Genomic DNA, 25,420 nt, shown 5'->3' on the forward strand with positions numbered 1-25,420 from the left:
GATTTTATTATTTGTGACTGTCCAATACCTGATCTGAACTCTTTTTCCTTTTGCTGGGGCTGGGACACTCCTCTGCTGCAGGCTGTGAGGGCGTATGCAGCGATGGTGAAGGCGTGTGTTGGATAACAGAGTGTTCACCCAGTGGAGGGCCTGGTCGCTTCAGCTGACCTCCTTGCATCTTTCCTGGGTATGGCCTCTGCTGTGCACAGAAAAAGATCTTAGTTGCTGCAGATGAAGACTATTGCAGTGTCAGTCCAAAGAATCCCTTTATCAAAATATTCACAGCAAAATCTGGGAGGCAAAAGTGACTTTGAGTGGAATTGGTGTTTTATTGGTCTGAACAGGGAGTGCTGGGTGTTTTTGTCGATGATGAAACATGATCCTAACCAATTAGAGAGTTCCTACCTGGTGCACCTGAGCCCACATGTCATCTCCCAGCAAAGGTGGACCCCGGGGAACATTCTGCTCCTGAGGACCCCCAAACTAAAATAGACAGAAAACCAACAAAAGAAAGTGTTTAGAGTGATTTATTGTCCATCAGCAGAGAATTATTTAAGCTCAGTGCAAAAGGCTGACATAGAATAACACTGCAACACTGTTCTCACTTTCAGCATTTGGTTTGGCCCCCTGGAGGGGAAATGGGGGTTAGGTGGAGGTCCGCCGCTGCCCGCGTAGCCTCCATTATGGAGACGGAGCGAGAGGTCATTGGGCAGGGGCATGACCGGATGTCCTCGAGGAGGAAGGTGGGAATCATATAGCTGGCTAATTTCCCACGCTCTGTGATGAGGTGGAGGATGAAGATGGTGGGAAGGTCTCTGCTGCTCCCTCTGCAGAGGTGGTAACATTGGCTGTGGGAGATCGAGCTTCTCGCTTCCTCGCATCGGCCTGGAGTATAAAACACACAAAGGATTAAAAACATTTGAATGACATCAACATTTTAACTCCTCTTGTAGCTTTCTCTAAATCTATTGCATTTTAAACGTAGCTGTGCCACCCATGTCTTTGTTCCATTACTTACCCATTACTGAAATATTTGCTGTGATGGTTTAATCCACCCATAGGTCCAGGAGGTAGATGGGGAAGTAGCTGGTGTTGGTTCATCGTAGGTGAACACCTGATGAGGAGCAGAGACGGGATACAAAGTTGTTGATTGCCTTTAACTTGAACTCTACCAGCAGGATTAACCTGATGAATCAATGCAACCAAAGAGGTTTTGCAAAAAATATGGTGTTGTCATGACTACATACCTGGCAGGTGGCTGCCAGGCGCGGCCGCCCACGGGAGGCCATGGCCCCCGGTTGAGTTCGTCCAGAGGGAAGGAATCCCGTGTGCCTCGCCCGCCAAACTGCTCTATTGGGTGATGCATCCAGCCTGCATGTTTAGTTGTACAGTCACACAATTAACACACAGATACGCTCATAGAGAGAAAACAGAAAAACATCTTTGGACGAAGCTGCCGTGCTTTATGATGCAGATTTTACAAATAACTGGTCCCGTCAATATGTTTTAATTTTCATAAAAAAAAAAAACATCGTAGTTTTTAGTTCTCGTGGCAGATTTCTGACAGATCCATCAAATTCCTTGCTGCATAAACAAAAGTACTTACCAGACTAGCTGTATCTGTGAAGCCCTCCACTGCAGCTCAGAGAGGGCCTCACTCCAACACTGAGAATATGTGGAGGTCTATCTTCAGCACCAGGAGCCTAAAAGCCAACTGCCTGCAGAAAGAGAAGACCAAGAGAATCATTATGAGAGGGGAGTCAGAGACTTTAAAAACAGAAAAACCCATCAGGTCTTTTATTTTATTGGTGGACAAGCTGGTGTGTGTGTTTGGAAGTAAGCGAATGAGAGAGATGGACAGCTTGCCAGCATCTCCTCTGCTTCTGTCAAGAACATTTCCTGAAGAAACTTACATTTATAACTTGTCTGATGACGGCTGCTATGCATAACTCAGCCTGTAGGAGGCAGCAGTAAACTAGTCAGTGTGGAATCTGATTATTTCTGAAGCCCAGATGGCTCAGCAGGGAGCTCACCTCTGAGGACAGACCTGGGGTTACTGTAATCCTTACCATGAGCCTCCTGATAGCCAGAGACAGAGGGAAAGACTAAGAGTGAGAGGCTTTGGTCTCACGCCAACTGTGTGATGTTGGACGCCACGCAAGTGGAAGCGGTCCAAGTGTGCAAGCTGCACAGTGATGGCAGGCCTGTGCTGTTTTAGTGCATGAGAGAGAGAATAGTGTGCTCTCTTTTAAGTGGATGATTGTGTGTGTACTGCAGCGTTGTGTGTGTGTGTGTGTGTGTGTGTGTGTGTGTGTGTGTGTGTGTGTGTGTGTGTGTGTGTGTGTGTGTATACGTAAAGTGTGCGTGCGCCCAGTGGATACACTAAGGTTTAATCTCATTACGGCAGGCGTGATGAAGAGGAAGAGGGGGGGCAGCGGCAACAGACGGTCTGAACAGGATGGGAAGGATAGATTAAGGAGAAGAGGGAAGGGATGGAGGGAGGGAGGTGGAGTGCAGAGTGGGAATGGTGCCATGAAAACGCCCACGCACCTTCCCACAAACACACAAACGACACAAAGGAGATGGTTGAGGGGAAAACACATGAAAGAAGCTGAGAGATAACTCTCTCTCCCCCTCCCTGCTTTCAGAAACACCGGACACACACGGCACAAAAGACCGAAGGTGTCGGGATGAAAAGAAGAAGTGTGTGTTTCAAAGAACAGAGATTCAATACTGACAACAAAAGAGACCAGAGACAAAACCTGAGAGGGAGGTTTAAACCTGCACGATCAGGGCCACCGTTAGAAACTAGGCTAACTAAATATCTACCTGTAACATGTTAAGTAGTTAAAAACCACCATTCTGTCATCCATTTAACACCAGATTAGAAGGTTAACCTTTCAAGTACAATACTCAGATTCATCTTCATCATTATATTCAATATAATATCAATGTAATATAAGACATATGTGTAAATATTACATTTAAGGTGGATATTTTGGGCCTAACATAAGTACAGAGATGTTTTATAAACTGCAGTGCCATGACTGAAATGTGCTGCATAATTCATCAGTGGATCAGTGGGAGAGCAACAGACATGCACACAAGGGTTATGATTCATTTGCCTTGCTCAGCATAGCACTGTTCCACTAGTTTTTCCAGAATTAGCTCTGGCCGTACGCAGTACTTCCTCCCACCAGTTCATCTTCCCTTCCTTTTCTTCCTCCCACTAACACTGGATCACGGGCTCTATATAAAGCCCAGCAGAGGATACTTCAAACACTGTACACTTTTAGCTCACGAGGAGGGTTGCTGTTCACTGACACATGAACACCACCCTCAAGGGGCGAGGGATCACGATCTGCCAGACGCTGCTGCTATGTGAAGATAGGCCGGCGTTAACTGTCAGGACTGCACTCCACGTGCTTTAAAGGAAAAGTGATACAAACACTCACGCTGTGCGCACCTTTAGAGTAGCACCGAGTTATTGATTCACAGTTGTGTTAAGTCTCAGCTTCAGCTGCCAATCATTTCTTCCGGGGTCTCCTCAATCCTGAAACACAGAGAAGGGAAAAATGTCAGCTTGTCAGGGAGAAAAACAACAACAACAACAACAACACGACCAGGGTAAACAACACTCTGAGTTAGCGTCTCGGTCTCAAAGCACGAGACTGAGTGAAGGTTCTCTCAGCATCGACTGAGAAGCCCTTTACCCCACCCCTTCTCTCTTTTGCTTCAGTGCATCATCTCCACCTGAATCATCCTCACCCTTCAGGTGATGCATGGCAGAGTGATAAAATGGGAGTGAAGAACTCTTGCTCATTCACTCGTGCTGGCAAGTAAGAGGCCCGTCTAACTCTAACAGCAAAAGCCCATAAACTCAGTCAACCATCACATGGAAAACATAGCACTGGCAAAATGTAGTAAAACTGCATTGTGGTGAAAGTAGAAAGGTTTAAATTAGAAGAAAGACAAACAAAAATACAGCTAGAGATCATCTGTGACTTCTTTTGAGAGCAAATGGGGACACGGTGGCCAGGTTGTAATTACTACTTTTATAGAGGGTGTGTGTGTGACCAAACAGCCATCTACCCTGGCTATCACATTGCTACTCAGCAGCATAGTGTTAGAAACTCAGTACTCTGTAATGAGATCGTACACATAGGCGGTAGAAACTTGTTCAAGAGCAGCTCGGGTTCTATCAGATTATACCAAAGCGATGAAATGTGGTTATAGCACCTATGGGTAAGAGTATGGTGTAGGAGAGGAGAAGCAGTGAGAGTGAGCGCGAGCATTACGCAGGTTATTTTTTGGGGAACCCCCGATGACTCAGCTCGCCTGGAAGACGGCTTACCCCAAACCGCTGGGCCTGAAACCCCGCCCCTCCGGGACACCACTTACAGTCAGGTGACCGGGGGCGTTTCTGCACCACTGCAGAAGTAACAACAGCGGGAATTTCTCTGACCGTGTGATGTCATTTCTGCTTCCTTAGAAGCGTGACGCTCGGGTAATCAGTACGTGAGTGCATGTTTAGACAAATAAGCAGGATGTGCCGATGAGATGTTCGGTAGGGGGTTTCGTGGCCGAGAGAATGATCAAACTAGTAAACCGCAACTTCAGGAGAAACGATGAGGAAAATTCTACGAAAATGTTCAGACTGATTAATCTGTAACCGTTTCACCCAAATGGAACGTTCTGCTGCCGAAGAACTCAAAGAAAGACAGGAAGCACTTTGAGAAGTTTAAATTTAAACCTTCAAGCGCTGCAGGTGTTAGCGTGATTGCTACTTGCTTTCAATTTTATTTTGCTCTAACCACAGCAAACAAAAACTACTGCGGTATCTACGGTAAAAGAAGTGAAAGCCCTTTGAGAACATCTGCATCTGTCATACGCAGCTGATAAAACTATCACTCATGACATCATTTATTGTTCAATCAAAAATCCCCTCCAGAGTACATCTTGTGGAAGTGGAATCCCCCCCCCGCCCCCCCGACCATCAAAGAGGTGTTCCTGTCAACACCCTGGTTATCGTAGGAAAGTTAGTTAATGTCCCCGAAACAGCAGCCCAGGGGTCGAGCGGGTACAGAACAACTCTGTGCCGTCGGCCGTCAGACAACCATTACACCCAGGAAGTCAGACAGTTAATGAAACGTTTCTCTGTGGGATCTGACAAGCAAAGCAATTTCATGGCACAGCCCAACGTCACATGCTTGTGGCTGTGCACAGGGAAGCCTGCTTCGTCGCCGATGAGCGCTGAGGGGAACAGTTTAAACTAAATCGTTACACGAGCTCCGTCTCTGTGCCACAGCCTGCCGTTTATTCACAGTCATCCCTTTATGCCTCTGCCTCAGACAAACGCGTGAGAAAAAACGAGAAAAAGACGCCAATAACGACATTCACTGGGAAAATATCCATCTGTTAGAGTCTACTTGTTTACTTGTTTGTCCGAGGAAAGCACACGAGGCTGCTGGAACGGGAATATGAGCAATGACCAAGGACGAGGGCTTGACGAGGTAAAAGCAGGCAGCTGGGGAGCAGTTTACTGTCTGAGTAAATTCACTGCAGAGCCATTCTGATAAGAAATGACCAGATAAAACTGGGAGAAGTGGCAGATAATAGAAAGAAAACGAGTTAGAAAAGAGCTCTGGCAGCAGTCAGTCTCCCATCAAGCATGGCGGCAAGGCCATGCATGGTCTTCTCTCTCTTCTTGTTCCTTCCTCCCGCAGCTTTACTCCACTTGGCCATTACATAATCAGTCCCAGATAGAGATCGTGTTCTGGAGGAAACACCATGCATTTCTCTCTCTCTCTCACACACACACGTAGCCCCTGCATCCGTCCTCCCCCGCCCCGTTGCCAGGCTCCCTGTGTCTACATGTACTGTATTTATTTGTTTGTGCGTGCACTAACGTCAGTGCATGCTGTTCCAAGATGATGATGATGTGGGCTAACTTTATCACGTCTGCATCTTTACACACACACAGAATTAGAAGATGATGTGCCAGCCAGCGCGCACAAGGCAGTGCAGTTCAGCTGAGGACACGGCAAAGCAAACGGTTTCTGCAGAAAACCAGAAGGAGCTGACCTTTATGGCGGAGTGTTCACAACAACAACACACACACACACACAACTCTGGACTGAGAAAACACTGTGCTGAGCTGACCCTTAACCCACTGCCTCATTCACTTAAGCCTGTGCCGAGCAACAATTCAGGTAAAGCTCACAGTTGCTTTCTTCCGTGCGTACTCCCACACATCTGCTCGACATTGAGGCCGTGACAGAGAGGCAGTAGGAGCATCTGTGGAGGCAAAGTCTTCATATTTAAACTGTGTTGGCTTGAAGTTGCTTCCAATGTAAACATTTAGAAAACAACAGGGACAATCATCAGGTTAGCAGCAACCACGAACGAATCATTATCTCGTTCTGGCTGTCAGTGGTCAGCCTGTCAGTTTGTTGTTCGGCTCCTCAACGCTACTTTTTCCATTAATTTTGGTGGTCTTGACCTCATTCAGGAGATGAGAGATGATTACAGTTAGACTACGTTTTTATCTCTTGGTGAAAAAAGAAGCACAAATTGCAACCGGAGTGTGTAGGTGGAAAAAAAAGAAAAGAAAGGAAGGAAGAAAACAAGAGGTCCTTTTATTTTCCTGTGACATCCTGTGGCTGACAACTTACGACAGTTACAGTGGTGCACAAATCATACAAAAGAGACCAGTTGCACTTGTGTGTAAGTGACGTTTAAAGAGAAGAGGAAGAGAGCTCTAAGGGGAGAGGAAACTGTCGTCACAACCACAGGAAGTGGGCCTCCCTGAGGGGGCGTGTGTACAAATGTGTGAGGGAGAAAAATCGAGCTTTGGGGAAGGGTTTTGGTTCTTTTTAAAAACCATGAGGCTTCCTGTTAAAAAGATAACTCGAAGCGTTTTAGAGTGTGTGCAATAAATGACTTTCTTATGTGACTAATACGAGCAGATGTGAAATAAGCAGGGTCAGCTCGCCACTGCAGGTTCCTAAAAATACACCTCAGACACACAGTCATCCTGTGCGACGGCACGTGTGTCCAACTCATGACTCACACCAGCCACTTCAACAAAAACAAGCGACATAACTGACTTTACTCTGATCTGCTGCTCAAGTGAAAAGCCTGATCGCGCTCTCAGGCTTCTGGTAAAAGTGAGTGACAAACAGGTGATGGGAGAATGGGCGTCTGTGTCACTTGTGCTTTTCGGCTTCTTTTTCACAGAAACTCTAGAGTTTCAGAGGAAACTACAGACTTCTGTGCATGTCAGCGGAGAATCGGAAAGAAAACAAGAAACACCAAAAAAAAGAGGGATGACTCAACACCTCTGGAGGACAAAGCCGAAATCTTAGAAGCGACGGCGGCTCGATTCTCGCACATGAGCAACCTCAGAAGTCCCCCAACTTTTCTTTCTGCTTCTCTTGAGTGAGGCTTTTCTATAACCAGTGTAAGAAAAGCTCTGGACAAACACAGCTGCACGTGTGAAAATAGTCTAAAAATCCCCCTCCCCCATTCTCCAGGTACGTCTAGTCCACATCCAGGGCTGACACACTCAAACACACAGACGCTCAGAAATACACCAAACAAGACTAGAGACAGCTTCCTTGGCAACAGTTACCAGGGGAACTAGTCGCGTCTTAACCAACAGTTATTGAAGTAAGCTGGCGAGTCTGACATAGAGAGACAGGTTTTATGAGAGGGCTTTACTAACCAACATGTTTCCTGAAACACAAGGCAGACTTGACCTCACACCATCCCCATCCTCTTCCTCACTGGACTCACATTGTGTTTCACTGGCAGTCTGTGTGTGTGAATAACACTTAGCAACATGTGTGTGTGTGTGTGTGCATGTGTAGTCATATCCTTATGCGGACCAAAATCCCAGTCCCCACGAGTTTGAAGGCATTTTTGAGACTCAAAATGTGGTTTTAGTGCCAGAGTTATGTTTAGAGTAAGTGGCATGATGTCAATTAGATGTCCCAGCAAGACATGAATACCCGACATGTGTGTGTGTGTGCGAGAGAGAGAGTTGCAGCTAATCAGAGATAATGACAGCATGTGTGCAGATGGTCAGCACGCCGTTGTTTTTACAGTGGGTGTAATTACGATCATTTTGACTTTATCAGAACAACCGTGACACAGGCAGAGCAGCTTTGTTATGACGTTTGTTCGTTTAGACCAGAGAACATCCAAGGCCTGTTTATAGATTCTCCAAATACCACAGCTGCTGATCTTGTAGGGTTTTTTCCCCTTCATGAATCTCTCCCTACTCACCGGCTGACTTATCAGCTATTCTCCCAGCGTGGGTAAATGCAGTCACAGGAGGTGAGGCGAGGTACCAAAGGAAGGAAGAAAATTCTTTCCAAGTTGTGAGAGCCTGTTTAACTTTAGCTATGAGTCACACACACACACACTGTAGGTTCAAACACAGCCCTTCCACTGTGGCATCATCGCTGATGGCAAAGGGCCAGAGATAACAGAGAGTGAACTCAGAGGGAAAACTTTCTCCTCACTCTCACTGGCTTTAAAATAGTAGTAGAACAGGAACACCCCCTTTCTCCTGTAGAAAAGCTTTCAACTTTGCAAATGCTAAAAGCTAACGTAAAAGTGTTTAACATTAGTGTGGTGCATCTGAACCCCTGCCTGCTCAAGTAAAAAAATAAATAACTAAATAAATTTCAGTTCACTCCTTCAGATTGCGAAATGTATTACACAGAGGATCTATTTTTCCCAAGTGCCCTCAGATCACATCACAGCGTAATATAAATGTCCAGTACAGCAAACAATCGATGTCCATGGTTTGTGTGTGGCCGGTGACATACCGGAGCCCTGCTGGTTTGTAGAAACTAATGAGAAAGAAGTAGCAGGGATAATGAATTCATCCATACACACTGCTATGATGCCGTATTTCAAAAGCTAAAAAGCCAATTATCGTCCATAAAGTGCCGCTGGCATATGCATTTAGAAAGTTCAGTTGTGTCTATTCCAGTTTTTTTTGCTTGTTTTACTGCCAATTATTGTAATTTTGCCTCATTTAAAGCTCATGTTTTATATGACTCTTTTCACCAAATTGATTTTCCCCCCTTTTTCATACCCGACAGACATGCATAATAACTTTTACCATATGCTGGACCCTACAGAAGACAATATGGTTGTTGTTTTTGGGCCCCCGCTGCCAATTTTGGCAGACCTTGATCCCCAGCAGTCTGTCTCTGAAGGCATAGTGGAATTCCACACTTGCCTGACTAAGATATTGCCTCCAGCTGCTCCCCCAGCAAAGTCTTAAAGCCCTTCTTCCTTCAGTCAGTAAATCCTTATCAGCGTGCACCTTTTAAAACGCTGCATGGACAGGCGATCAGCTCATGCACTGAAAATTAGCTCTGTGCAACCACCCCCCCGGCTATATGTGATGTCATCATGTTTATTACATAGAGGGTGTGCGTGGGGTCAGTTGAGGTGAACAGGATGCCTTCCTTTAAACGTTGAAATGAAACGATGGGCAAATTCCAGCCAGCACATGGAGCAAGTCCAGATTTAATCGGCTGCACTGTCGGGGTGTGTTTGACAAACTGATCATCGGCAGAGCAGACGTTGTTCTGAAAACACACACAAACCCCTCTCTCGACTCCTCTTTTACGTTTTACTCCACCTCTCTCGTTCTGCGTTGCTCTCTGAAAGAGAAACTACACCCTTTACTGGAACGGTTTCAACGTTGTGGTGTCGCACAGATGTTTCGCTGCCACATTTGATCACTGACCTCAACAGTTTCACTCTGAAAAACTTGTAACTTGATTATATTCGTTTTGTGTAACGGGTGACAAAAAATGGTTGATGCGCAGCACCCACCATCTGACAGACAGTGTTAACTGGCAGGAGTAGCTGAGTAATCACTTCAAGCCAGCCTACTGACCCATTTCCAATGCCAGGCACATGTACAAAGGAAAAAAATCATAGTGAACTAGTTACATCTGTATCAGGGTTACTTATGGAGAAAAAGGAGAGTGCTGTGGGTGGGATTGGGTGAAAAGCTCTAATAATTTGCTCTTCTTACTGAGGTTTTAATGACTCAACCGCTGCTGTTGAGCTTCTTTCCACTGTCACGTCTGTTTCCTGACGCGTGTGTATCGCTTTAATAATCGTCCATGTTCGTCATCAAGTCATAGTAAAATAGGCGGCGCTTGTTCATTCACACATACACACGCACTCCTGTTGAGAGCACTGGAGGAAAGGGGCGGGGCTTGAAGCAGCAGCACACAGTCGGCACGGCGTGTTAGAAGCGAGGTGGAGCTTTAACTTTTTTTTACTACCCCGACATGAAAAGGTGAGACAAAACACGCTGCTGTTTCCATGCCAATCAATCTGATCGATCGGAAGTGAACCTTCAAAGGGATTCGTTTTTGTTTTCTCAGCGATCCCCTGCCAGCACGCTCCTCCTTCTGATCTCCCCTCGTTTATTGCGGGCAATAAAATGACAAATGAGCGACACGACCAGCCACAAATTCTCACCAACTGCCTTCTCCTGACTAAAAAAAAAAAAGTGTGTAAAGTCTGTGGGTGGTGATGCAATAGCTCATTATGATACTTCAAACGCTTGCAACCACTCCTCCAAACGAGTTAACTGGGTCGTTATTTTGATGTAAGGCGGCCAAGGCGCACGTATACGCACGGGCCAGACGCAGAGAGACTTTAGTGGACTATCTGACCCTGAAACTCAGACTTTAAGGTCAGCACCCATCCCCTCGAAAAAAAAACAGAGGTGATGCAAATCACTTCCTTTCAATCAAGCTCTTTGTGTGCGTAACTATGACTGGAGGGTGATTTTGGGGGTTGGGGGAGGCAGCTATCCATTCACTTTATACGGCTGCCGACCTCGGTGATCCTGCCCACCCCCCTCTCCAACACACAGACACACAATGGCGTGAGATCTCATTACACAAGCAGTTTTCTGTCCTCTAACTCCCCTTCCCCTTTTCCAGCCACGGCATGATCATGAGTTTTCAAGGCAACGCGAAACGGAACTAGGACCGTGGTCGCGTTACCGTGGATGGAGCTGTCATCACACACTGTCTGCACGCACAGACTAGCTTCAGGACAAAAGTTGGGGAAGTAGGTTTCGTGTTAAGTACAAAAAAACCGCAGATTCCCATCCTATCGCCAATTTAGCAGAAATAAGCCCACGTGCGCCGAATGATTAACCGGGTCCGGTAAAGACGCTCAAACGTGAATATGACGAAAACAATTCGGCGAACTGAGACCCAGCCTACACGCGTGGGATTAAAGGGAGCCACCCGTGGTTGAGAAAAACACAGCGAAATTCCCCCACCTCATCGATTACACACGATCGACAGTTCCACTCAGCCAGTTCCGATAATGCGCTCATTGTTCCGAATCAATCAATGGATCAGTAGCCGAACATGACAGTACGGCTATGGTATCGCCCAGTGATGCCACACGAGGCTATTTCATAGTAAACTTTCTTTTCACCCCCCAAAACCCACCCTCATTACAACCAAAACAAAGTCGCCTGGACTTTTAAATCCCCCTCCTCCTCCCACCAGCCCCGGCACTCACCGGTCACAGCAGAGCTTCCAACAGTCGCAGCAGAAGGGAAATAAATTGTTGAATGAAATATGAATGAAGTATCCGGGTCCTCGCTGTCAGTCACAGCAGCCTTTTACACTCGCTGTGTTTGGAAGTTTAGAGCTCCGAGTGTGCATAGAAACTCGAACAGCCGGCAGAGCAGCTACAGTCCTATAATCCCTGTCGGTCTCTATCGTTTCCTTTCCCAATAAAAAACAGAACAAAAAAACCGAAACTTGAGCCTCCTGACAGCAGGAGAGCGTCTCCGGTGTCCGTGATGGGCTCGTTCAGATATTTTACTCCGTGTCTGATGGCTGTCTCTGCTGTCAAGCCCCAGCTCCGCTCGCACGGCTCTCCGTGTTTCTCTCCGCGTCAAAGAAGCTCTCTCACTGAAGCTGACGGGCACAGCTCGTATTGCGCTGAGCTGTGTTTAAAGAGAACGTGACGTCAATCCCCGCCCCCGGAATCCCAGGGTAAGCTCGCGTTAGATCCGACTGCCGGTACCGGGCCCGTTTATTTCTCTTTGTACCTTTTTATTTTTAACTCCGGAGGGTTTTTTTTCTTCTTCAGGCAGACTCGTGACCAGCGCTTGGACTCCAGCACAGCCAGCAGCTATTTCTCTGCCTCGGTCTATTTCTGGACGAGGAAGCGCCCCTCACTTCATATTACCCACAGGAAGACAGACTATCGCAGTGTTTTAGTCTGAGTACATTTTTGCCTGTGACTTGGATTTCTTGTACATCCATAATAAGAAAACTACTGGCCTCACAGATCCACTGCTGAAAGGATAGAATGGTTTCTTCTCTTTGGGCAACTTGCACATTGTTACAGTGAGAACAGACAGTCTGTTACGTTAGACTCAACAGTTTTCTAAAATGATACAGCCTGCCCTCAACCTGACTAGAATACACTATTTATTAATAACACAGTTACAAAGATGGTAAACATGTAATAAGTGCTCAGTAAACTTTAAATTTGTGGTATTTGGTTCAGATTTTATGTACCAGGTTAGATCCCTTCTTTTTCCTTCAAAACTGCTGCAAACTGCAACCTCAGGTTCCTGTTCCAGCTGACAGGAGTGGCACCCAGTGTGGTCTTGTGCTGCTGCAGGCCATCGGCTTCAAGTTTCAATGTGTTGTGCATTCAGAGATGCTCTTCTGCATACCTTGCTTGTAGCAAGTGACTTATTGTTGCCTTCCTGTCAGCTCTAAGAAGATTGGCCATTCTCCTTTAATTTCAGACATCAAATGAGGAATTTTCACACAGAGAAGTGCAGCTCACTGGCAGGGGCTGAGGTAGAGAAATTCCCTTAGGGTGGCAAAATCAACCCTTTTAAAAAACCCACATATGCAGGTATTGCATATAGTTAAAACAATTCAAATAAAGTATACACATTTCATATAACTACCCTCTAGATCTGCCCCTGCTCACTGGCTATTTGCTCTTTTTCAGACTATTCTCTGTACTTTGGGTATGTGGTAGATTGGTAGTTTGTAAAGCAGTCAGAGCAGCCTGTCTGGCACTAACAATTGCATTTCCTAACCATCTACTTCATCAGGTCATCTTGACCATAAATGGCTGATTAGATATTCACATTAGCATACAGTTGAATGTGTGTAACTACTGAGTGGCCAGTGATTGAATGCTCTTGTGCTTTGAGTTATTTAGTGAAGGTGGGCAATGTCTTCATTATGAGATGTGAGGTTTGTGCTTTAGATAGCTACATAAATATAGCATAAATGTGTTTATAGAGTGGAAGGTCTGTGGATGGACCTGATGTGGTGCTTATAGATATGTTAGATGTACAGAGTGTTTTATGGCTCAATAATATAGAACTACTGTATTTTTTATTTGTTGAAACATAGTTCTCATGGCTTTGCCATATAAAACCTTGACTTATGAGTTTAATATATTTCTTGGTTGTGCCTACTAGATGACAGTGATTTGACTGTGTGCACAGACAGCACAAGAATTATATGCCACGTGCTCAAAGGTAGCCAAACAAGACTTTGAAAACTACAAACAGGTCTCTCCAAGGCCGGAAACATTTGTTCCAGCCATTCCTTGCCAAAGCAACCATCCTGTTCTCTATAATAATGCCAAAGAGCCACACTGGTGCAACCAACAGTATGCATCACAAACCCAACAAACACACACAGGTTATATTTAGAAAGCACTGCCTCAGCAGGATAACAGGAGGCAAAATTAGTTGCCGCAGGGAGGACGGGAGTGTGTCATGGATGATGCTAAGACGATGACTTATGGATACACGCGCACACAGTTTATTTATGGTCGGAACAATTCTAAAAAGAGAACAGACTACAAACAAACAAACAAACAATAAAATCTGAACATTGTGAAACCACTCCTAGCCTCGGTGCAAATCGCTGAGGCTACACTGTAAATTCTAATTAATAAGCCTTAACCTCAACCAATGGCCTTAAAATAGTAAATAATTATTACTCAGCTTTTTTGAGTGCTTCAGAAATCAATAATTTTAAAAAAAGACCTAAAGATACAAGTGAAACTTTTTCATAACATCTACTAAGCTGTCCCTGTTCACACATAATAAGTCAGAAATCATCATTTGGTTTCACATGTGATGATTTTAAGACGTTTATTTAGTTGCATTCAAGTTCTAAAAACTTGTACCTTTAAAAGTGTGCAGGTTTGACAGAAGTCTCTTCTTTTCTGTCTTAATCTAAGCGTTAGTCTTCAGATAAATATGAAAGTGTTTTTCACAGCTTCAGGGAAAGTACTCTGGGGAGGTTCTTGGGATCATCCATTAAAATATCTCTCTCAGAAATACGGTCAGTCGTGTCCGTGTCAGGGTGGAGAGGATTTGATGAGACGGGCGCAGCTACATCAGTGACAGTCAGCAGCATTAACAGACCCCAGGCCTCTTCATTCTCACAAGCCTCTTTAAAAGCAACCAAACAACTTCCACTGTGTACTATTTAGATTCTTAGAACTCTGACTCAAAACAGGGCGAGTTCATCGACATCCAAATAGGAACAAGGAAATAGTTTCAGCCATGCAAGCTCAGTATTATAACGAGTGAACATCCTACAGAGAGGTCAGTACTTATAGAAACAACCATGTATCTACAAATGATATTTAAATCCTTAGAGTCAAATATGATGATTCATTAACCAGCCAGCGTGGCTGTAACAAGCTTCATGTAGAGTTGCCTCTGTAGCTGACACTATCAGTACTGTCAGTATTTGCATGGAGTTCACCTGCTGTAACACCTGGAGGGCCAAACTGCATTCACTGTGTCAACCTCGGCAAGTTGACACAGATAAAAGCCATTTATCATTAAATATTGTCGGCTGCACTGAGAAACAAAGTTAAACACTTATTGCAAGTTTAATAACTTACCTTACTGTTCCTTAAAAGATAAAAAGAGCCATAAAAATGGGCAAAATTCAAGCACTCTTACGTGCTTGAATTGGTGCTAGCCAGCCCTGCAGAACCTTTTCGTATTCTTCGTTTCGTATTTAGTGGTAAGTCCAATAAAATCACGGCAAAGATACAAATTTCGGTGACCGGTACATTGCTTACACTGTATGTGACATGTGAAACAAAGACAAACAGAATGTAACATCGGATTTGGATGAACATTCAGTATTCGCTCGTCTGCCTTCACATGCATACGAACTTGAGAGCATCCCATTCTCCCACACTTTGCCGCTACAACAGCTTCAAATCTTCTGGGAAGGCTTTCCACAAAGTTTAGGAATATCTTTATGGGAATTTTTGACCCATCCAGAAGCGGATTTGGGAGGTCAGATATTGACATCTTCTTCTTTTTGGCAGACTTGACACAATGTAGCGCCAAGTCTGTTTCCTCCTACTGGTGGAACAATGTAATTGTTTCCTTTGCTTCAGCTCTTTTGCTTTATGTTAACGTCACTCGAAGCAATAAGTAAAAAGTAAACATTTTCTCCGTACAATTAACAGTAACCTCATAAAATCTAGTGAAAAGTATATTTTTATTAATTAAAGTAAAGTTGGCTAATTTATGTAGGTCAGGAAAACTTCTGGAATTTACAGTATATCAGTCTCCTGCTGCCTGTTCCATTTTCCTAACACAACGTTAAATGAGTGGAAGCATTTTTGTTTTTATTAGCTCGCAGTGAAAAGTGACAAGAAGAGAAAGTGTGTGCTAGATTCAAGCCCCTGGTGAAGTAAGTGCATGGCATGTGCTGCGTGTCCTACCGGGTGGATCTAGATGTCTATTGTGAAGTGACAAAGACTGTTCAATAATGTGTTTTGTGTTGAAAACGGGGAGGGACACAGCACAGAGGGGGTCTTTATGGTACTTGAAGGCAGTGGTGCTTATATGGATGGATTGTTTTTCTTAAAGCCTGTGTTTATGGTACGTACAGTACTGTGCAAGGAGCTTGGAAGCATTAATGGCTGCACCAAGAATAGCAGTAAGGGTCCACACCAAAGTTCACATCAATAATGTCCAATTACATATTAATTATACATCTGATGTGATGAAACACATTTTAGCATGTCTTTTGGATGCTACTAAGGCTTGTACTGCTCCAGTTGTAAATGATCCACCACAGAGTACTGAATTATACATTATCTGTTCACAATTACAGTGGTTAAAGTTGACTAAATGCTATTTATTTAGCTCAACAGGGATGTCTCTTTAAGTCCAGCCACAGAGTGGCCAATGTTGCCTTACAGAAAGAAGGTTCCTGGTTCAAACCCTCTCTGTGTGGAGTCTGTTGGCCATGGATGTGTGCTAGATAAAGCACTCTGAATGGTCAGTAAGACTAGAAGCACCATATAAACCCCAGCCATTCCTCTTTAAGGAAATATTGTGCTGTTGGGGGTTTTTGTTGTGTTTTTTTGGACTGGTGAGTCTGCTTTCTCATATTGCTCCTAGTGTGAGATTAGTACAGTACTCTATTCTATTACAGTGTGTTTACTGTCTAAAGTGTTGTTTCGAGTGAGTGCACACCAAAGAGTGCGGTGAGAGAACATCATCCTGCAAAAGTGAACAGGAAGAGGACTGCTGATTGATGTGGGCACGGGTGGGACTTTAGTGTGCCACACACACTGCCCCTGCACAAACACAGTTTCCCCCAGCTGCTCCTCTCATACATGCACCCATATAATAAGAGTTTGAAAAGATTAAATATATATGAGCTGAATTCCCATACTTCTTCTCCCACAACAAGTGAAGCTGAGGAATTACAGCTTGTCCCAGGGTCCCGTGTGTGCGTGTGTTTGTGTGTGTGTGTGTGTGTGTGTGTGTGTGTGTGTGTGTGTGTGTGTGGTAGGAGGGGACAATAAAGAAAAAAAAAGCAAAGCACTGTTTTTGCAGCTCTGGTACAAGGCTAACAATCATGTGTTTATGTGTGTGGAAGAAATGCAGGCATGTGTGCATGTGTGAGACTTTGTGTGTGTAATTAAAGAGATCAGGGATGGGGACGGAGCAGTTCTCACACTCCAAATATATACAGCACCTACTTTATGGGTGTGAGACCCCAAATTCCTGTCATGCCAGCCACACGCATGCAAGCATGTTTGAAAAATAAACAGCTTATAACAGTGACGGGGTCTAGAAAGAAAGTTTGAGAGTAGCAAGTGAAGTTATGTGTCTGTGTGTGAGGGTGTGTGAGCCTGGGTGTAGGAGACTGTGTCCCTGGTACAGATGGTACTTTTCAGCCTCTGATATGTAGGATTGTGTGTGGGACTGTGCGCGCGTATGTCCGTGTGTACATGTGGCATAACGTGAGTCAGCTTTTGGGTACAGCGAGAGACCCACAGACACTATAATAATCACCTCCACGCACACTCACACTGCGAGGAGACAGAGAGCCACACAGGCAGTCAGACTGAGAGACTGCCTAAGCACACCCACATATAGCTGGCTGAATGGAGCGCTGCAGCCCTGATAATTAGGGCCTTTACTCGAGGAGAGAGCGACTGATAGGGAGCCCCGGCTTTTCCCTTAGTTCCCCAAACAACCAGCTAATCCCAACTGTGGTGCTATGATAAGCTAAGAACTCCAGTCGTGCTTAATATACTCACCCTCCCCCCAAAGTTATACTCAGTGAAAAGTAAAGGAGCTTACAAAGTTAGGAGCGCATGTAAAGGAATACATTTTCAGCAGATTGTCCCAACTAGTCAATTTCCTATCATGGAGACTAAGGCTAAGCCACATGTCCCTGCAGATAACTTTGCTTTGATGTTTGCTGCTAAAACTCACACACTGCACTACAACATTGAGTTTAACCAGACAGCAACCGTCCAGTGGTGTAAAAATGAGCGTGCAGCAGCAGCAGTGACATTATAATGTGATTACAACACGGGGTAACCGGGGAGGTTTTGTTGAAGGTTACATAGAGTAAAGCAATACGACATTTACATCATAACCCAAACTGCTTTGGAGGTTGGGAAAAGTTTTCGGTAAATGAAACTGTCAGTGAGATACGGAGAATTTTGCTAATCACAGCTTCCTCGCTGATTGCTAACAGAATGAAAAACGAAATCGTTGATCTCTCGCTCTCTAATGTGGTTTTGATATGAGCTGAATGGCTGAGTCAGCAACTTTTACAGAACATGCACGTTCAGCACTTACGGCACACACAAAGTTCAAAAGCATAAAAAGGTGTTTGCGTGTATGAGAAATCATAAAAGAGGAGTAATCCACTGACACCCGTGACTTTGCAACTCACCTCCTTCATAATTAATGATTGTGTGTGTGTGTGTGTCTAATGTGCACTCCTACTGCTCTCTTACTCACTCTTTTCACACATCGACCTACTCCTCTACCTGCCTCACCTACTTACCCTAATTTTTTATAGCCTTTATCTGTTACATAACTGGGTAAAGTCAGTTAAATGCTGAGGTCACAAAGCAGAGTATAGTTTATGAAGGACAGCTGTAGTATATTTTACAACATTGTGAAAAAGTCTTGAGCAACGCTTCATTTCTTTATATTTATTTAAAACTTGGCAATAAAAGTGATTCTGATTTTGTTCTGTTCTCTGTCGAGATGATCCCACACTGCTTCTAAAAACGTCAGGTATACTTTTACTGCATTGGGAGTGTTTTGGGGATCACTGTCATGCTGAGAAATGAAGCCCTTTTCAGTCACACAGTTTTCATATTGCTTTGGATGGTGGATCAAAATCTGATGGTTCTTTTCTGTGTTTATAATTCCATCGATTTTGACAAGATCCCCAACACCGCAGGCTGAAATGCAAATCCAAAACACGACAGAGCCTCCACCGAGTTTTACAGATGGCTGTCTGCACTCAGTGTCATATCGCTTCTCTGGCCAAACTTGGATTCTTCAGTTCATAAGACCTGTTGCCACTTTTCAATCCAGTTTTTGCGTAATTTTGCATAACTCAGCCCTTTCTTCCTGTTTCTCTTCCTTTGTCCATGGTCACAAAGAATGGCTTCTTGGCAGCCACTTTTCCCCTGACACCATTTCTGATGAGGCTTCAGTGAACATTAGATGGATCAAATGAAGGGCCACATGCATCTCTGAGGTCCTCTTGTCAGGATTTGTCTTTGTTTCTTAAAGGCATGACTTTAAGATGCTGTTTTAGGCCCTGCCACTGCCTGTCCGTTTGTCCCCTGCTTGTCCAATTTCCTCAAATTTTTCAAAAAAAACACTGCACATCAAGTTGATATATCCCCAGTTTTTGGCTAATAGCTGTTTCAATATCACCTTGTTGGTGCAGAAATATAATTTTTATCTTATGTTTCACTTTTTTTGGAAAGTCAACGAAAGAAAAGGTGCATTTTTATTTTCTTTTTATTTTCTTAAATGATTCATAGTTTAGTGTTAAGTGGCTTACAAATATATGTGTATATATATATATATAAACTGAATGATCTTCGGAAAGCATGGAAAGCTATTGCACAAGACCACTTCAGAAATGAAAACAGAGCCTGGCTCCTAGGAAGCAAAGTATGAAGAAATGCGGGGTGGCTCAAGACTTTTGCACAGTACTGTACTTAGTACTGCTTGGTTATGTGAAAACTGGCACCAAGTTAGAAACTGTGGATCAGAGAAGAAAGTATATGTTTAAAGAGTCCTACCTTGAGATCAGAGGTGATGTAGTCCCTCTTTTTTAGCATCCACCGGACACCATGACACCTCTCAGCTCCTGAAACCACAACGGGGGGACCACGAGTCAGTCTGGTGTCAACATTAATAATGTTATCAGGAATATGGAGCTGGACACTTCATTTGCTCAAAAGAGAATTTTGACAAATAAATAAATAAATCACTGTCATTTTAAGACTTTACTCCCAAAATGAATTTAGTCTCCCCCCCGAGAGCAGCAATGTGATTCTATTTTCACCTACTGTCAAAACTAGGTTAAACACATGTGACATTCCAGTGTGAGTTGAATCAGCGGTCATCATTTCATCAGCTCTTTAGCTGAAGAACTGGAAAAATGAAAACTGTTCTCCTGCTAAAGGCAAACTCACAGGGCTCACTCTTTATTCTCTGCACCTGTCTTAATTATGCACGCGTGACGTTTGCTGAATGTTCTGTGGTCATCGTGTCGATGTGTCATTCTGCGGCTGATAAACCACAGTGTGAGAGTGTCAGCCAAAATGCACAGCAGGGCCGGGACCAGCGCTGTGGCCATCTGTGTGTGTGTTCCTCATGTGCCGCCTGTTCAGTGATTCACAGTGTCACTGCTGGGCCACATGACTGAGAACAGGTGGCACTCTGGTTCACCTCCCCACCCCCAGCACACACACACACACACACACACACCTCCACATACACCCTGAGAACACAGAGCACCTGCAATGTGCTCAAACACTAAACAGGCATGACTGTACACAACGCACACACATTCTGTCTTTTTTGTATACTCAGATCCACAAAACGGACTAAATACCCCCTCTTTTAACAAATGGCTGTCGACGATGGTTGCGAGCTAAATGTCTGCGCCTCACTAGTCCTCTTACTCATATCTTACCTTGCCTGCTCTCGCCCCCACCCTTTTTTCTCCTTAACATTTGACCTTTGACTTCCAGACAAAAAACACTGCATCCTCTTTCCTCCAGTAAGGACCACACATGTGTATGGATATGCATTTTTCCACTGTCTTGTTGATCAATGTGTGCAAAAAACTTACAGTCCAATAAATCTCACTTTCTTTCTCCACCTTTGCAATCGTTCTTCCTCACACTCTGATATTCTACCTGCAGGGCTGCAACACATAACACGCCCACACATTTCAGCTTCCATATGTTTCCCTGCTGAGCACGTCCACGCTGAACCAACGTAGTATACATTGCCTAGAGCAGCTTGTGCAGCAAAAAACAGCTGGCTCAGCCTGATCTTGCAGAGGCTGGTGGCTAAGGCCCCCAAACCTTTGAACTCAAGGTCAAAGGGCGAACTCCCCTCAGGAGCCACAGCTGGCTCCAGTGTAAAGGTGGAACAGCTCTGTGTGTGTGTGTGTGTGTGTGTGTGTGTGTATATGTAGGTAGATCAGCAACAATTTAGTTTTTTTTTTTAGTAGTGCCACCTTAAAAAAACCACACAAGCCTGCTTGACTTGCAGGCTGAATGGTTGCAAGAATAGACTGTCTTTCATGACATATACAAAAAATGTCACAACCTTTCATATAATCATTTGATTTTGTACTGATATTACATGTGAGGGGGAAGAGGGGGCAGATGTGAGAAAGAGATGATTAAAGACAGGAAGGAGGCAAGACAAAATAACAAAAAGGAGTAAACCGCACATTGAATCAACATATTTAAATTGAAACGATGACAGATTAAGTCTGACACAAAGTGAAAGAAAACAGGCCAAGTTGCAAGAGATAGAGTGAGAGATAGAGCGGGCTAGAAAGCGATGCTTATCTTTTGTCTGTAAAGGTTAACCAGTGGGAGTATCTTCCTTTGACATTAACCAGCACAGAGAAGAGAGACAGAGGGGTGAAGCAACAGACTTTGCTCAGAGGCGGAGAGCAGCAGAAATGAAGACGCAGATGGGCACGGGAGGGTGGCAGGAGATCGAGTAAATGGCCTCTAGTCATGACAAGAGAAAATAGAAGGAAAAAAACAAAGACAGGGCTGGTTTGACAGGCATAGGTAGAGAGAGAGGTTAGTGTCTGGCCTCAACACCAACACAGCACTGTGCTGTTAGCATGTTGCTAATGGTGCAGTGAAAAGATGAAATAGCAAAAAGCCAAATTTGCTGAATACGTTAATAAGGCATTTAGCATTTTTATTATTTTAGGTGACCAGCTCCAGAATATGAGCAAGCATCCGAACAGTTCTGACATGAAATATAGATGCTACAAAAATGGTCCAATCAAAACATGAGGTCAGATGGTGGAAAACCAATGAGATCATTAGGTCACTGAGTAAACGGCACCTTTCTAAAAACTGTCTAAAGAGCTCTCGTCTTAGAAACATCAGGTTCAAAGGCTCCACATCTAAGTGTTCCACCTGCAAAACACACACATACAGTATGTTTACGATGTCCACACACCCACATACACACACATTTCTATCCATATACAGCAATTAAGTGCAATAAAGTAACCACACACTTGTCCAGTTCCTGCAAATCCACGTGTGTGCACAAGCTGATACCTGCATTTCTTCCTACTTGATGCAGTACCTATCGACTTTGCACACAGCATAATCACATTAACCACACTAGCACATTCACCTACTGCCAAACACACACACACACACAACCCTCAGCATGTGCGAGCCTGTATGGCGTGAGTATAGTAGCCTTGCTGGAGTTGCTCCAGTACTTAGTCACCCGTGAATCAGAGGTCTTTTCAAGTTAGGGCAGCAAGCTTCATACCCATACCCACACACACACACACACACATATAAAACAGCAGGTTGCTGCAGGAGTGGTGCTAAATGACAGGGTTATCTTCACCAGTGTCTTTCCGTCTAGATTGCCTGTCTGCTGTGCATCTCTCTACAGCCATTTGCTCGCTGTGCTTCTCGTTGTTGTGCGTTTCAAAAAAGAAAGTCATATCCTTAAAATGACCTTTAGCAAAGCCACCAGCATGTGGGCAAATCCTATAAAGTCAGCCCTGATTGGGACACACACACATCAAAGAGCTAATCATAAGCAAGAACATATTGTTCTGTGAACAACTTCATATCTCCAGGAATGTTGTCACACCACATCCTGAGTGTGCATGCGTGAGGATCAGGATACGGGTAGATAAGGATAATTTGCAGTGGAGTTGTATTGTTCACACTGCCTGGTTAACAAGCTACAGTGAGGAACATACATCACAGTGGGGTTTTTTTCTGATTCAGTTGGTAGGTCAAAACTTTCAGACTCAGTCTTCTGTACTGAGTTGGTGTGGAGAGACCTGTTCTAGCCAATGAACCGGCTTTCTGTGTGCATAGACGACAGAGCCATAAAGTCTGTTTTCTGTTTCATTTGCCTGTTTGCGAGGCCAGAGCTGGCAGAGCCACAGAGAGTGAGGAGGAGTGTCAGGTTGGCTGCGGTTGGGGATGTTTGGCTCGGTGAACTTCTACCATACGGCTTTAGTAAAAGGTCATGGTCAAAAACCGAGCCTGGCTCACAAACCATCACACCCACTCTGACTCCCACACGGGTGGATAGAAGTGACAGACAAGGCAGACAGTCTGACTTCCTCTTTGGGGACAAAGCAGGAAAATGACACCCACATGAAGAAGGGGTGACAGACAGATTCACCGACTAGAGCCTCACCACACTCGCAGACACACACCCGGAGACCGTCTGAATATCCAGCAGCAGCGAGACAAACGCGGAGAGAAGGCGAAAAAACAAGAGTGAACAGTTGGTAATAAATTGTGTCTAGACAGACGCTAATGAAGGCAGCCTGACTGTGGCTGCTGCCAAACTTAAGACCTGTGAAGAGTGCAATTACGTGTGTGTGTGTGAGAAAGACTGAAAGAGAGTCTGTGTTTTTGTGAGCAGTTTGAGCAAGCATGTGCAAATTGGTGTTTGATGAATATAACCCTTTTAACACTGGGCCTTTTTTTTAACCCTCACTGTCCTTCTTTTTCTTCTCTCCCTCTCTTTCACACACACACACACAAGCAAACCACACCAGAGCAGCCAAGCAGAGCGTGTCCCTCACAGCTGTAGACGACATTCAAAGTGCAAACTCTGACGCCGGCACAGTCTTATGACGTCAGTCCTTCAAAATAAAACACAGCTTTGCTGATAAGCCCTGAAAACCTGACTCGTCAACTTTATCTCGGAAAAAAAAGAAAAACTCAGAATCCCACGTACATAAGGGCGGACACAAAGATCCGAAAATAAACACCCGCCCTTGAGATGTTTGGGGCTAAGCAGGAGTACGAAATTAGTGGGTTGCCTACTGCTGCAACTGGGAAAAAAGGATTGTTACGACAAACCTAGTCCTTGATCTCCCAAACCTAAAAGAATAGTAAAAACTAAGAGAAGTACAGTGCAAGAGGTCCAAATCCCGGATGAGCCCCCATTTATGTTACAACCCGGCTCAAAAGCTGCAACATAAATATGGAGACTAACACCAGAATGTCACAAAGAAGCGGTTTTATTTGAAATTACATAATAATGCTACCACTAAGACATAGACTAGTGTGCCTTCCCACCAGGTGTGGTGAATTAACAACAGCTGAACACTCTTGCGCTGCCACTGCAAAGAGATTAGGGGCTACAGAGGGGCGTAATAAGGATAAAAGGACATTAAATGTGGAGATTTAATAAAACTAACTGTTACATTCACAGCTATTCAAGGTTGCATCAGTTCATCAAACTTTATACTAATCATTACTTTCCTGTGTGTTTTGAAACTGTTCTCTAGTCAGCTGCCTACAAACCACCTCTGTAATTCACAGGTTGTGCGCACAGGCTATACTCTACAGCTCTCACTAAACAGGGTCATCACAGGGATGAAGAGGTTGGTTGTGCCGATCACTGAACATTACGACATTCCACCGTTTCACTGTGTTTGGCAATGCACCTGCAGCCTCTGAATACCTAAGTGTGCATACTGACACACTTCTGGTAGCTCAACAACAACAACAGTACTAAAATGGAGAGGAGCAGGCAGACGGCGTGTTTAAACTCGCTTCAAACTGAGAAACACACCGTCTGAGAAATGTGGCCCGTGGCGTCCCAACAAAATAAAAAACTGCAGAAGGAGAAGAAAAGAAAAGGATGTCTTTGATGAAAGTGGTAAATGATTCAAATTAGTTATGACAACGACACCTCTGTGTGTGTTACAAGATGGGCAATTTCTATCAACAGCTGCAGGCACCAAGGACAAATAGTCATTCCTGTTAAACAGGCTTCAAGTCCATTTAAAGTGTCTAAAGGACGGAGGTGTAGCTGGTACACTGCAGTGAACAGCAGCACAAACTGGAAAGCATGTGACACCCAATCAGATTATGACATTTATGTTACTTCGATTACATGGATGATGTATGTGACTATAAGGTCGTAAGCTCTGGACGCACTCTTATGCTCTCCTGAGCTGTTTTAATATAGGTTTGAGGCAAAGCTGGAGAGCTGTCAGGCAAGCCCTGCCAAGCCCACATACTTGAGCAGAGGTGCTAAACTGTATTATCCAGTTGCTCAATAACATTTAAGTTAACCGTCACATACCAAAAAGACTGACTCAGGTCTTTATAAACACGCCACTGTGCGTGTGTTCGCTCTCAACCATTATGATTTCATAGCAATGCAATAAAAAAATTTGCAACCAGCCAAACTGTGTAGTTTTAGGAGTAGACTGAAAGGCAGGAATGGTAAATAATATGAAGGAGCAGGAGAGTGTGTTTGCATAGGTTACTA

The 25,420-nt window shown here is 44.3% G+C and overlaps 1 protein-coding gene and 1 long non-coding RNA gene across 8 annotated transcripts in view; one reads left to right on the top strand and one right to left on the bottom strand.

Moving 5' to 3' along the window:
* LOC111501382 (uncharacterized) overlaps positions 1 to 23,954 on the top strand; it is a 47,470-nt gene extending 23,516 nt beyond the window's left edge. The window contains exon 6 of the long non-coding RNA XR_013096941.1: positions 23,678 to 23,954. This is a non-coding gene — a long non-coding RNA (uncharacterized LOC111501382). The remainder of the gene's footprint in view (positions 1 to 23,677) is intronic.
* The window catches only part of kdm6ba (lysine (K)-specific demethylase 6B, a), a 108,079-nt gene that overhangs the window by 9,852 nt on the left and 72,807 nt on the right, over positions 1 to 25,420 (bottom strand). For 4 of the 7 annotated variants that reach the window (XM_076881914.1, XM_076881913.1, XM_076881917.1 and 1 more), the window contains 8 exons: positions 19,678 to 19,745; positions 3,467 to 3,553; positions 1,607 to 1,718; positions 1,248 to 1,371; positions 1,019 to 1,114; positions 606 to 885; positions 406 to 483; positions 29 to 199 (listed from right to left, as the gene is read on the bottom strand). In XM_076881914.1, coding sequence (XP_076738029.1) covers positions 29 to 199; positions 406 to 483; positions 606 to 885; positions 1,019 to 1,114; positions 1,248 to 1,366 — 744 coding nt within the window. In that variant the 5' untranslated portion in view covers positions 1,367 to 1,371; positions 1,607 to 1,718; positions 3,467 to 3,553; positions 19,678 to 19,745. Of the gene's footprint in view, positions 1 to 28; positions 200 to 405; positions 484 to 605; positions 886 to 1,018; positions 1,115 to 1,247; positions 1,372 to 1,606; positions 1,719 to 3,455; positions 3,554 to 11,586; positions 12,048 to 19,677; positions 19,746 to 25,420 lie in introns of those variants that run through there. The other 3 variants (XM_076881916.1, XM_076881915.1, XM_004572201.5) reach the window with 3 other exon arrangements.

Source organism: Maylandia zebra, linkage group LG3 (genome assembly GCF_041146795.1).
Source record: "Maylandia zebra isolate NMK-2024a linkage group LG3, Mzebra_GT3a, whole genome shotgun sequence".
NCBI classification, from domain to species: Eukaryota; Metazoa; Chordata; class Actinopteri; order Cichliformes; family Cichlidae; genus Maylandia; species Maylandia zebra.